Genomic DNA, 13,537 nt, shown 5'->3' on the forward strand with positions numbered 1-13,537 from the left:
CTCACATCTTCCTTGTGTAGCAATGGAAGTCAAGATCGATCTATCATTCAAACTCAATGGAAAAAATTACATGATGTGGGCATCCGCAATGGAGAATAATCTCAAAGGCAAGAAGCTTTGGGGTTATGTAATGGGAACCGTTCCGGAACCCCAACTTAAGCTCACAAAGATGGAAGGAGATCAAGAGAAAGCACTTGAAGGCGATGCTCGTCTCAAGGCCATTGAAGATTATAATCATCAAATGGAAGATTGGGAGAGCAACCATGCAAAAATCCTTGCATGGTTTATGAATAATGTCGAACTTAAGGTATGTGCAAATATTGCAAAATTCCGCCGGGCAAATGAAGCTTGGTTTTTTATGAAGGGTATGTTTACCCAAAAGGATCTTGCAAGAGCTTATTTCTTGCAAGAAAAAGTAAGAACCACAAAACAAGGCGACATGAGCATACAAGATTACTATAGTGCTCTAAATCCTTTGTGGGATGAATTGGCTCTTTTAGAGCCTAAATGGGTATCTATGGAGGATGTGGTTCTAAGACAAAAACAAATGGAACAAGATAGATTGTTTCAATTTTTATTTGGGCTTCGTCCCGAATTTGAACAAGTGAGATCCTCACTTCTCCATAGATCCACGTTTCCTCCCTTAGAAGAAGCTATTGCCGAGATTACTCAAGAAGAGACTAGGCATAGCATGGGTAAAAGCATAAAGGAAGTTCTTGCCGTATCTAAACCCGGCAATCATGTTAAAACATACAAACCACCTCATTTTGGTAAGCAAGGGAGTGGTGGAAGAAAAATGATTATATGTCACCATTGTTATGAGCCGGGACATATTAAACCCGTTTGCCCAAAGCTAAATGGGGCATTCAAGCCAAAGGTGGCTTCCGTTGAAGAATCCACCACCAAAGAAGATGACGGCAAGAACGGGGATCTCAAAGACACTCTTGGACAAATCTCCTTGGCTCTTCAACAAATCTTAAAGGTCACTTCTTCCACCTCCGGTGCCGCCATTGCCTCATCATCACCTCCCGGTACGTACTCTTGGATTTTAGATTCCGGAACTTCTTTTCACATGACCCCTCATGAAAATGCATTAACCAATGTGCACACCAATTCAAAAATGTCTTGTGTCTCTACGGCCGATGGAACTTTTCTCAAAATAAATGGTGTTGGAACTCTTGATTCTAAAAATGTTCAAAATTTCCTTGTTCCAAAAGTAAGAATAGTTCCAAAATTAAATCTTAACCTCTTTTCCGTTTCTCAAATAGCCGACCATGGATGTGAAATATCTTTCTCATCCCAAGGGTGCTTTGTGCAGGATCTCCGGTCCGGGAAGCGGATTGGGCAAGGCCATAGGAAGGGAGACCTTTATTTTATGGATAATTTAATGCTTCCAAATACCTCATTTTGTACTTATGTCCAAGACAAAAATATTGAAACTTGGCATAAAAGGCTTGGACATCCAAGTTACTCTAAAATGTATCTTTTTCCTTTTGGACACAAGTTTTGTAAAGAAAAAGATATCAATTGCAAAGATTGCATTTTTGGCAAAATGAAGTCTACTCCTTTTCCTATTAGATCCTTTGTGACAACAAGACCTTTTGAATTGGTGCATTCCGATGTTTGGGGGCCATCTCCGGTTCTATCTAAAGGTGGTTATTCATATTATGTTACTTTTATTGATGATTATACTAGATATGTATGGATTTATTTTCTTAACTTTAAATCGGAAGTTTTTAACTTCTTTAAAGAATTCCATGCAAAAATTCAAAATCAATTTCAAAGTCAAATATCCATTCTTAGATCCGATTCGGGTGGAGAATACTTATCAAATGATTTTCAAGCATATCTAAAACAACATGGCATTTGTCATCAAAAATCTTGCCCAAGAACTCCTCAACAAAACGGTCTAGCGGAAAGAAAACATAGGCATATTTTGGAAACCACTAGATCCTTACTCATTTCTAAAAATATTCCTAAAAATTTTTGGGCCGAAGCCGTGTTAACCTCCACCTATTTAATCAATAGGATGCCATCTTCAAAATTGAATAATATCTCTCCTTATGAAAAACTTTTTAATATGACACCCGACTACAATCGTCTTCGGATTTTTGGGTGTAAATGCTTTGTTCTTTTACATAAAAGAGATAAATTGTCACCTAAAGCAATAGAATGCGTATTTTTAGGATATGGTGAAAATCAAAAAGGCTATAGATGCTTTGATCATAAAAACAATAAGTTATTTGTCTCCAAAGATGTAACCTTTTTAGAAGATGAAAATGGATTTAACATATTGGAAAAATCAAATGAAATTGATTATATGTTTATCAATGATCTTTTAGAAGATTCAAATGATGACTCTTTGAGTCATCCGGAAATTTTAGAAAATACTCATGATTCTCATGATGATGATGTATCACCAACTAATGGTGACAATCTCCAAGTATACACTCGGCGTGAGGAAGCCCAACCTATTAGTGCTTTAGAAAAATTCTTGCGGCTTAATGAACCCCTAGAAGAAACCTCCCTTAGGCGTTCTTCTAGAGAATCAATTCCACCTAATAGGTTTGTCTCATATGAAACTCTTTCACCTAAATATAGAGCTTGTCTAATAGCCTTGCATTCTTACTATGAACCCTCCCATTATAATCAAGCAAAAAGTATACCTCATTGGGTTGAAGCAATGAAAGTTGAACTAGATGCTTTAAATAAAGCTAAAACTTGGGAAATAGTTCACCTTCCTCCAAATAAGAAAGCTATAGGATGTCGATGGGTCTACAAAGTCAAAACAAAAAGTGATGGTTCCCTAGAGCGCTATAAAGCTAGATTAGTTGCTAAGGGATACTCACAAGAATATGGCATCGATTATGAGGAGACTTTTGCTCCCGTGGCTCGCATGACAAGCGTTAGAACTTTAATTGCGGTAGCATCATCTAAGAAATGGCCTATATTCCAATTAGATGTTAAAAATGCCTTTCTTAATGGTCAGTTGAATGAAGAAGTATATATGGATCCTCCGCCGGGAATCAGTGTTAACCAAGGTCAAACCCTTCGGTTATTAAAAGCCTTATATGGTCTTAAACAAGCCCCTAAGGCTTGGTATGATAGATTTAGTGCTATCATGTTACAATTGGGATTTCGCTCATGTTATACTAACACTGCTCTTTTTGTTAAAAATGCAGGTAATAGTATCATCATCCTTCTGCTTTATGTTGATGATATGATCATCACTGGCAATGATGAAAGCGGTATTCTTAAAGTTAAAAATATGTTAAAACATAATTTTGATATGTCTGATCTGGGTTTTCTCAGGTACTTTCTTGGCATAGAAGTTGCATACTCTCCTCGAGGGTATATACTGTCACAGATGAAGCTTGCTGCAGACATATGTTCCAAATCTGGGATTTCAGATGATAAAAAGGTGGAGACTCCCGAGGTTATCAATGCTAAACTACGACTGGAGGATGGAGTTCTGCTGGACGATCCTACGCCCTACAGGCAACTCATAGGCTCCCTCACCTATCTGACTATCACCAGGCCCGATATTGCTCATGTTGTGCACTCTGCAAGCCAATTTCAGCATGCTCCTACATCTGTGCATATGAGTGTTGTGCTCTGGATCATTCGATATATTAAAAATACTTTGACTAAAGGGCTATTCCTATCCTCAATCTCTTCCTTAGATTTACTAGCTTATACTGATGCTGACTGAGGAGGAAACCCAAATGATCGAATCTCAACTACTGGCTTTTGTGTATTCCTAGGAGATTCGCTAATTGCTTGGAGGTGCAAGAAACAGCAGAAAGTCTCATTGTCTTCTACTGAAGCAGAATACAGGGCTATGGCAACCACTACAATGGAGCTGGTGTGGCTTCGAAGTCTTCTTCAAGATATGGGAGTCGAAATTACCGGGGCTTCGAAGCTTTGTTGTGACAACAAAAGTGCTATCTACATTGCCAGCAACCACACTTTCCATGAGAGGACGAAACATATTGAAATGGATTGTCATTATGTACGTGATGAATATCTTCGTGGGACAGTAACACTGCCATATGTCACTTCAGAATATCAACTTGCTGATTTCTTCACCAAAGCCCTGCCTGCTCCTCGCTTCTTGTTCCTCCTTGGCAAACTTTCGGTCATTCCCCCGTAAAGTTTGAGGGGGGGTGTTAAAACATATGTAATAATACCATAATACCCGATAGGGGTATTATGGTCATTTCACAAAGTACCCCATAGGGGTACTTATTTTGTTTCTCGTATTTCATTATTTTTTATTTTTCTTTTTATTTTTATTTTTGTATTTTTTGGATACCGAAAAGGGGCCCCACAATGGAGTCGTTGGGGCCCCCAACGGTCACATATGTGACCGTTGGGGGCTCCCAACGACTCTATTGGGAGCCCCTTTGGTCTCCTCTTCTTATAAATAGGGGGAACCCCCCATGTATGTTGTATTGCTCTTGAGAGCTCCTCTTCAATAATAGTGATATTATTTTTCATGTGTGTAGCCTTTTTATAAGGCCCTTTGTATATCCCTTAGTGGATTTTCTCTCTTGTGCTTGTTGCATTTGTCCGTGTGGGACATAGTGAATGCTTTAGCATTCTTGGTTTCTTCCGCTTATTTCATTACAATTGTTCCCTTGGTTTTGGGAGGTTTGGGGGAAGCTTGTGATGGGCCTAGTAATTGTTTCTCTAAACTACTTAGAAAACAACTTTTATGCATTTCAAGATTCAAAATCAATGATAATCTGAAAGGATTGGGATAAAAGGGTCCTTTCATTTCATGCAATCTCATCAAAGGCACCATAACTTTTTCAATATAAACAAATTTATGATAGAGGTTTATAGACTACACATTACCCTTGCTCGAAATAGTTGCTTCACAGGTGCTACTGAAGATTGATACCCACTGTTCAATCTGTGTTCCTGCTTCTTATCTTTCACCAATTCCTTTTTGGCAACTTTACGTGATCTTTTTATATGTTTTTCTGAATCAGATAAATTCTGCATTCCAAAATTATAATAAAGTTAATTGATAGATAAAGAAGATGACTAGATTAAAAAAAGTATTAACATCAGCAGAAGCCAGAAGATCAATTTGTTTTGCCTAACCACTTATTATTGGGCTTTTAGATGAAACCAATGATCATCTGCAACTACAACATGTTCATAGTTCATGCTGCTTTACAGATTATCCACATGAAAATTAATGAATCATGTATCACTCAACTAATCATATTTCTCTTGGCAGTCTACAAGTAATAGTGTTTAGTCAACTTCTATTGATAATAGGAATACCCATCCTAATATTCTAAAACTAGTTTCCCACATAACCCTAAAAACAAATAGATTATTGGAAAGGCATTGCCATAAAAAAATTACAGTTTTCTGACATCTTGAATACTGTCCGATGCCAAGCCCAGCAGGCCTAGCAGAGGCAATTTGAAACACAAAAGTGGAAATAAAAAAGCTGACCACAGGACCAACCGTGGCTAATCAACCAAGATGGGCATATGCTCAAGCTGAATCCACGTCATACTCCAAAGTTGAGTGCAAAGCAAAATGAGTTTTGTGTTGGATCAGCTTGGTGCACAAGGGCCGTCCGTAGTCAATTATGCAAATCAGCTTGGTGTTGGATCCCATATTTGGCTCCTACCAATACCAAAATGAGGGCTGGATTTGAGTTCCTGAATAATAGATGTCATTTCAATGCATTTCTTCTATTGTCCATGCAAATCAGGTCTTGTGACATTCTTGATGCACAAGGGCAGTTAAACAGATTATGGGTCTGCCAACAGTTCGGATAATTTGCTTTAGCAGAGGAGGCTCTGCATCGACCATCCTTCCATGAGAAATGAGTCTGACCCCAACGCTCCCCCCTTCCTCCTTAAGGAGACTCACTCCCATGTTTATCTTGGACGTGGAGCCTGCAGAAAGTGCACATGTTTCTGCAAAAATAGCACTGTTTACATAGGATGTAAATACCTTTTTAATCTTTTTATTTGCAAAGCCAAGCTTATTTTATTACTTTTAGCATATTTTATCCATCCAGGGCCTATCTTATAAATGTTTGTTTCCATGTGTATTCATGTATGCATGTGTATATGTATAAAGCATGGACACATTAATACAATATGAATACATACCTATGTACATCATATGTACATGTATGCATGTATGCATATATGCATATGCATGTATTTACATGTGTCCTTGCACATACATATGTATGTGTCCATGCATGTATGTGGTGTGTATGTCTACAATTTTATCAATATATCCAATGACGATCAAAAGTGTGGCTTAACAGAAAAACAAAAGCACAATATCTAGAAGCATCGAAAACAAAGGTGCTCCCAGGTTTGGCATAAGATGATGCCATGAGTGGAACAACATTCACCTTTATAACTGCTCAGAGATTCATTCATGGTTATGCTGCATAACTTTTCTAGAGAATGTACTGAACAATACAATACCTAACATTTCAGTGTAACTAAACTGATAATCCATATGGACTGATGATAAGAAATTCAATCATTGCACATTTTAGAAGTTGCTTAGCCACATCTTTAATGTGCCAATAATTAACATGGCCATCATTATCACATTTTCATAGGTTAAAGCTTTGTAACATTAAAATAGTTGAGAAAAAAGTTTAGAAATCTGTCACCTTTATGAGATTGCAAATCTATGTGCCAAGAAATACAAATAGGAAACTCAGAATCAAGTTTTAAATGAAAAAGAAATTTAAAAAAAAGTTCAAAGAAGTCAACAGAGTTATTTCCAACAGCAGGATTCTCAATATATCACGTAAATGTGGTCTCAATTATGTTCAGAAGTTCATTTTGCTGTGTATGACAAATTCTGAATGTCAGGTGATGACACTTAGATCCTCTTCAAGTAATACATGCTTCCTTCGCTTACAATTTCAAGCAAATTTAAGATATGTGTAAAAGGTTGGTTATGGAGATATCTAAAATTAGAGAAGTTCATGGAATGTATCTTTGCAGGTTGTCTAGGGCATTTAGCAATTTGGTGTTAAGCTTTTTGTTCAATCTCTATCGTTTGAATTAGGGTAATAAGCCAGTAAAACCTGATGCAACAAAGAGATGTAATGGAACTAGCAAATAGAGAAACATCAGAAAGAACAGCACTAAATGAAGTGTTCTGTAAAGCTAGAAAAGCATAAAACTCCTCTAGATGTGGAGATAATTCAGATATTCTACCTATCCCAGTCAACTTATAAATTGCATCACTTGTGCAGACACAATAGCATAAAAGAACGAGTCATCAATACAAAACTTATAGAGTTACCTCATCAATCAATCTAGATTTGGACCAAGTCATTCCTTCCACTTTTGAGCACCGCTTATCAATCTCCAGAAGTTCTGCTGCATTATAGGTATTGGACACATCTAATAACTCTTTCCCTTTTAAGCATGACTGAAAAGTTTGTTTTTGCCCATGACTACTGACAATAGCAGGTGCTTCCCATATTAAAGGGCCAACATCCTCACCACTGCAAATGGCATAAGTCTAAGCATGTAAATGTGGAAAAAAAATTCGTGAAAGATGTGATAATCAGTACGACATTTTTACTAATTATTCAGCCATAGGAAGCATAATGCATTTTCAAAAATAAATCATGATATAGAAAAGTGCTCACAGTTGTTTATCTGCAATAGATGGACTAATACTACTTTTATACAATTTTCCAAAATAATATTATTAAGTTATATGGCTGCTAACCTAGTGGAAATGAAGAATGGGATTCATATAAAGATCCTTAGTTGTACATAAAATACAATAAGAGTGGATGTCTCACCAACCACTTTACTAAAAGATATATACAACCTTCCAAACTGCAGCCTAGAATGATAGGATGGAGAATTGATGAAAAGCTCACCCTAGGGCTGCAAGAAACTCAGCTACTATAATATAAGATAGACCTACCAAGGAAAACCCTGCTGGCTTATACCATGTTACAGAACATAAGCTTCACAATGGCTCATGAAAATGACAAGGAAAACTGACAGTCTAGAAATAAGAATATATTTACTCGATACTCAAGAATTCTGAGAAATAACTGACATAGTTGCATGGGATAGAGACTATAATCCTTGGTTGCATAGCTTTCAAGTGTAATAAAAATTTAGGCTAAGAAATTGTTCTTTCTCTTTATAACAGCAGCCATAGTGTACGGAATAAATTAGAGTATGCATAGTTAGACTGACTTTAACAAAATTGTGGATATTCTATTATTACAGGTAAGTATGATCAAGTGATCTGAGACCAGGAATTCCTCCATCCATCTCTTCTATATGCTGAACAGCTATTACTGTGGTGTTTTTCTGTATTAACATAAAGAACAAAAAATATAAGGAGATAGTCAGAAAATGTACATGTATCAGTGGAAAATTCCCTACCTTAATGTGTGGTTGGAACCATCGATTTACATAATTGGAAATAGCAATTAAATTCAGAGGGATGTAAGTTTTGATTTTAACCCAGAAATTCAAATCCATTAGTGAATGTGAATTACAAAATGCAAAAATTACCCCAGTACCTTCACAAAATTAGGACAATAACAACTTTTTCATATTCTGGAGGGTTTTGGCGACCATATACTACGACAAGATGAGAACACCAATCATATCAGGCTCAACAGAAACATTAGGTTATGAATTAAAATCCATTTGCTTATATCGTGTGCATTTGTGGTACCTCAACATGCTATAAGGACTCTCTTGAAGCCTCTTCCCCGCCTTCAAACAATCCTCAAACCACCGATGGTTCACTATTGTAACCCCAAACTTCTTTGCAAAATTGTACTTCTTCCCTTCAAATCGCCAAGATACCTACGCGAGGAAATGCCTAAAAATTACAAACATTTACCTGCATTTCGCGACGCCAAGAAGAAGCAAAGAGAAATGCCAACTACAGAATCAAGAAATTCTCGTTCCCCACCAAATGCGATGCCGTTCTCGTCAATGTTCCCACGTAACTGGCACTGGTTTGGCTAATGAGCTTGATGAGATTGAACCTCTCTGACCCATCGTAGCCGCTTACCGCAGCTATAACATTGTCCATCCCCGAGATCGGATGGCCCCCTTTCCCTAAACAACAAAGAGGCGACAATGTGAAATCACTGATCAGCACCCAGAGTTTTCAAACCATACCAATTCCGATCTTCCAATGGCCCAGTTTTATCGGATGGCCAAATTTGCTCAACTTTTCAAAGCATTTTCAACCAAACAGAGTCCACAATTCCCGCATACAATATGGAAATTCGTCCATATCTCGCGCAACAAGAAATCTTCTTTATGCATAAGAAGAAGGAAAGCTTTCTCCCAAATTGATCTACCACTAGGAGAGCAAAAATCCTCGATTTGCTACTAAGACCATCCCTAAGAATGCATCCTAACAGCAAAATCCTTGGAAATTTTCTATGTAAAAATCAAAATGAATAACAGAAAAAGAAAACAAACAAAGATTAAAGACAAAAAAAAATCGTGGGTACCACCAAATACCCAAGAATTTCAAGGCTTAAAGACTTTAAGAGAAGAAAATAAGAACGATATACATACATAGAGAGAGAGAGAGAGAGAACCCATCATCGATCGGCAGCAACCAGAGTCGTCTTCTTCCACTGGCGACCGCATCTCTCCCTTCCCCTCCGTCGCCACCGCCGTCGCGTCGCTTGTTCCACTCCGCGCCAAAACAAAATATCTTGGCTTCCGGGGAGTTTTGAATTTTCAAAATCACGAATCCGACTCGTACTGCTCTGGGAGACTCGACTCGTCCTGACCTGGCTTCCACCCAAACATAGCTGACCCGGAACCTTTTTCAAGGCCCAGAGCACAGTGCAGTCAGTAGGGATAGGAACGGTTTGGGTTCAGTTTGGATATCCGATCAAATTTGAATCCCTTTAATCGGATTAGGTAGCCAAAGTCCGGATCTAATTAATAACTGGATTGAACTCAGTATCAAGCCCTGCATCTGAATCCTAAGCTCGAGCCCGACTAAACTCCAAAACCGATTACATGTATCCGGATTCGGCTTAGCTGGTTACTATTCTATTTTCAATCCAAATCCATATCAGATTAGGTTGGACTCAGCAATGCCTAGATCAGAACCTAGACCGGCCTGTTTAGGGGCACAAACGGATCTGATATATTTCAATATACAACCCGAAACCCAACATGTTGTTTTCGGATATGGATCCTTATAATGAGAATAGATTGTGTTTTTGGATCGGAATTGGATTTGCTTAATCGGATTATGCTTTATTTCAGATCAAAATATCATTCGATTGTGTTTTTTCATGCATAAATTGTTTCTCTCTGGTACTTTTGCCGGATCCGGTGTCGCCATGTATATTTGTGATATGAATTCTACCACTCCTCTTTGATATGATCGCAAATTTGCAATCCAAACTTGAACAGATTTACTGTTTGCAATTTGGTTTGGATTTTGGATCTAGCATGGTCCAACCCATATCCAATACGTTTGAACTTTGAACCCCTGGTTAAGATTGTAAGGTCACCATTCTGATTTACTTTCTCATTTAAATAGGAAAGTGAATCTGATTTGTATAAGCAGCTGAACATAAAAAAGTTAGGCTGTGAGAAAGTGATTCCATGTGATTTTGAATATCAAGCAAATTAGAAAGTGACTCTCGATCATGTTTTTTAAAAGGAATAGTGTAACCTAATTTTTAAAAACGGGAACAACTACAATCACCATTACGAATTAGTAAAGTTATCAAAATTGGTTGTTTTGAAAATACCCTTTGTTTTGCATATATGGCATTTTTAACATGATATTAACAAAATAAAAACACTTTTTTTAGTTTTCATGTTAATTTATATTTTCATTATCACTTTTATATATTTAGAGTTTTTTTTGCAAATTGGTCCCTTCCATGTGCCATTTTAAAAAACCCTCCCTACCTTTTCACTTCTAGTACATATTTCAACATCGTCTATAGTATACTAATAAATATGGTATAGTGCATAAAAGTTGTAATTCGTCAAACAAGATTATTGTAAAATGTTGTTTTTTAAACATATTTATAATTATTATATTTGTTAAATCTTATTTTTAGAGTTCTTGTACTTTATAAATAAAAGATCTCATCCTAAGTAACCAAGAAATCTTTTTGGGCAGCCTTGTGCCATGTAGCCAAGAGACAAGCTCAAGTCTGCCAAACTCAATGCGCTCTTAAATTTAGGTAGACATAAAAGCTTGAGCTTAATTATATTTTGATGATGATTCAAGTTAAAATAAGTTGATTTAACCTTGTATTTTATTTTTATTTTTTTTAATCAACATGGATTTGAAAGTCTTTCATTGATGAGCAAAGTGATAACTTTTATACTGATTTTACTTTTGTTTTTATAAGATTTATTATTCATAAAATAATTGTATTATACAGATAATTTGATGTGTTTTATCTAAAAACACTATAATTTTTTATATTTTTCTCATATCCAAAATCGCAAATAGTCAGTATTGAAATGTCCATTTTATCCTTTCACATGCACCAAAATGATGTAATTTGAATTTGCTTTCATGAGCTCAAGCCAATATTGAACTACTAGTTCTTCTTTTCAAGGCGAGCCAAGCCAACCAAAACTCGACTCAAACCCAGCTTGTGTGCATTGCTACCTACTAGTTATACAATTATACCATTGGGTTTTGAACTTTCAACGTCCCAAAACAAGGTGACGTGCACTAGCTCCCCGATTGAAAAATATATCATTGTGCCCCTTCACTTTGGACTATCCTGAAAAGTTATTGTTGTAAGTGTGACAAATATTGATGTTTTTTTTTTACAAAGATGTAAAAGGAGAAGAACACGAGAAACTATGACAGCGTTTAATATCGCGTATTTTCCAATTTATCGTGATATTACTTTTTATTCTAAAAGATTCAAAAAATTAAAAAATTAAAAAATTGTCTGATGTTTTTTGGAAAAAAAAATTACAACCACCCGCCTGACTTTTTGAACTAATTACAAATGAATCCTAACTTTTTTAAAAAATTTCAAATCAACCAGAGTTAGAATAATAATTACCAAACACTCGCCTCTCTCAACTCAAGTGGGTTTAGCATGGTCAAACCCTAGTTACTAGAAATAAAACTCTCCAATTACCTCTCATCTCTCTGTTTCACTATTATCCATCTTTTACAAATAAAAACTTGCGGCATCTTTTAAGAATTTGACTAATCTCCAATGTTGTCTTTTTTTTTGTTGACTTTTCGCTCCCCAAAACCGCTTCAAACCCAGAGACCTAGCCGTGCTGGCCTAGCCTATCATACTATGGTCTTTGTCCATGTCGGCATAAAACTCCAAGGGCTTACCACTTGACCTCAAGGCGTTGCCAAGATTCAGAATGCTGTCTTTCTCTCAACACTTTGTTTGTGAATCAAACGTCCAATAACTGTGTTACTCTCCATCAACCACAAGGTGAAGCACATATTTTGTAGCAGTTGAGACAAAGCTAAAGAAGAGCAAAAAGCATTACCAACAACATTTTTTTTTTGACAGAGAAAGCTGGGGGTTAGGCAGACCTCTACCAGTGCACGTCACCTTGTGTTGGGTTCGAACTTGCAACGTTCCAACACACGGTGACAAGTGCACTAACTGCTCCTGCCAGACAAGCGGAGCCCCACTTGGTGCACAGGCACAACTTCCATGGTATTCACTGTACTAGGAGTAGCATGAGACACGAATTTTTTGTATTTTCAGCAGAAAATAAAATTGATAAGATTTGGCTATGTTATATATATATATATATTATTGCAGCAATCAGCTACCGAATTTAACTGATTAAATTTTATATTCCCGTTCGTTAATGACAAGAGAAGGGTGTGGTTCGTAGGAGCTGTGAGTGCACGTCTCCCTGTGGTGGGATGTTGTGGGTTCAAAACCCCAGTGGTACGTTGAATAATAGCCTGTGGGGGTTTGACTAACTTCAACTTGCCTTTGAAAAAAAAAAATCTAAGTCACAACATGGTGGAACCCAGGATGCGGATTCTTGACTCGTAAGTTTGATTTTTTTTTTTTAATTAGGATACCATACAAAATTTTTTAATCAATAAAAACTAGTTCTTGATATTTTAATGTTTAAAAATACATTTTTATTTAAATAAAACTTTAAATAATTACAACAACAACTACGCCTTCATCCCAAAACAATTGGGGTCGGTGATATGAACCAAAAAAGAAAATCATTCGGGGGTCTTTCACATGAATCCTTCTCCTTCAATCAATTCTATCCAATGCCATGTCCTCCGTGAGGTTCAAAGCAATCATATCCTTTCTTATCACCTCCATCCATGTCTTCTTAGCCTACCCCAACCTCTTTTAACTAATATATTTTTCCATTTCTTCATCCTTCTAACTAGAGCATCATTAAGCCTTCGCCGAATATGTCCAAACCACCGTACACGATTATTTCTCATCTTATTTTCAATTGGTGCAATGCCTACCTTCGTACGAATCTTATATTTTATTGTATTTTCACACATC

General features: G+C 36.7%; 1 protein-coding gene across 1 annotated transcript in view; it reads right to left on the reverse strand.

The window, feature by feature from the left end:
- LOC149812902 (uncharacterized) overlaps positions 1 to 9,714 on the reverse strand; it is a 35,790-nt gene extending 26,076 nt beyond the window's left edge. Inside the window, exons 1-5 of the mRNA XM_089991011.1 lie at positions 9,611 to 9,714; positions 8,968 to 9,116; positions 8,725 to 8,858; positions 7,315 to 7,519; positions 4,861 to 5,004 (exon numbers count right to left, since the gene is read on the reverse strand). Of these exons, the coding sequence (XP_089847137.1) occupies positions 4,861 to 5,004; positions 7,315 to 7,519; positions 8,725 to 8,858; positions 8,968 to 9,116; positions 9,611 to 9,662 (684 nt within the window). The 5' untranslated portion in view covers positions 9,663 to 9,714. The remainder of the gene's footprint in view (positions 1 to 4,860; positions 5,005 to 7,314; positions 7,520 to 8,724; positions 8,859 to 8,967; positions 9,117 to 9,610) is intronic.
- Positions 9,715 to 13,537: the final 3,823 nt, after the last annotated feature.

This window comes from Nuphar pumila, chromosome 16, assembly GCF_984573655.1.
Source record: "Nuphar pumila chromosome 16, dmNupPumi1.hap1.1, whole genome shotgun sequence".
NCBI classification, from domain to species: Eukaryota; Viridiplantae; Streptophyta; class Magnoliopsida; order Nymphaeales; family Nymphaeaceae; genus Nuphar; species Nuphar pumila.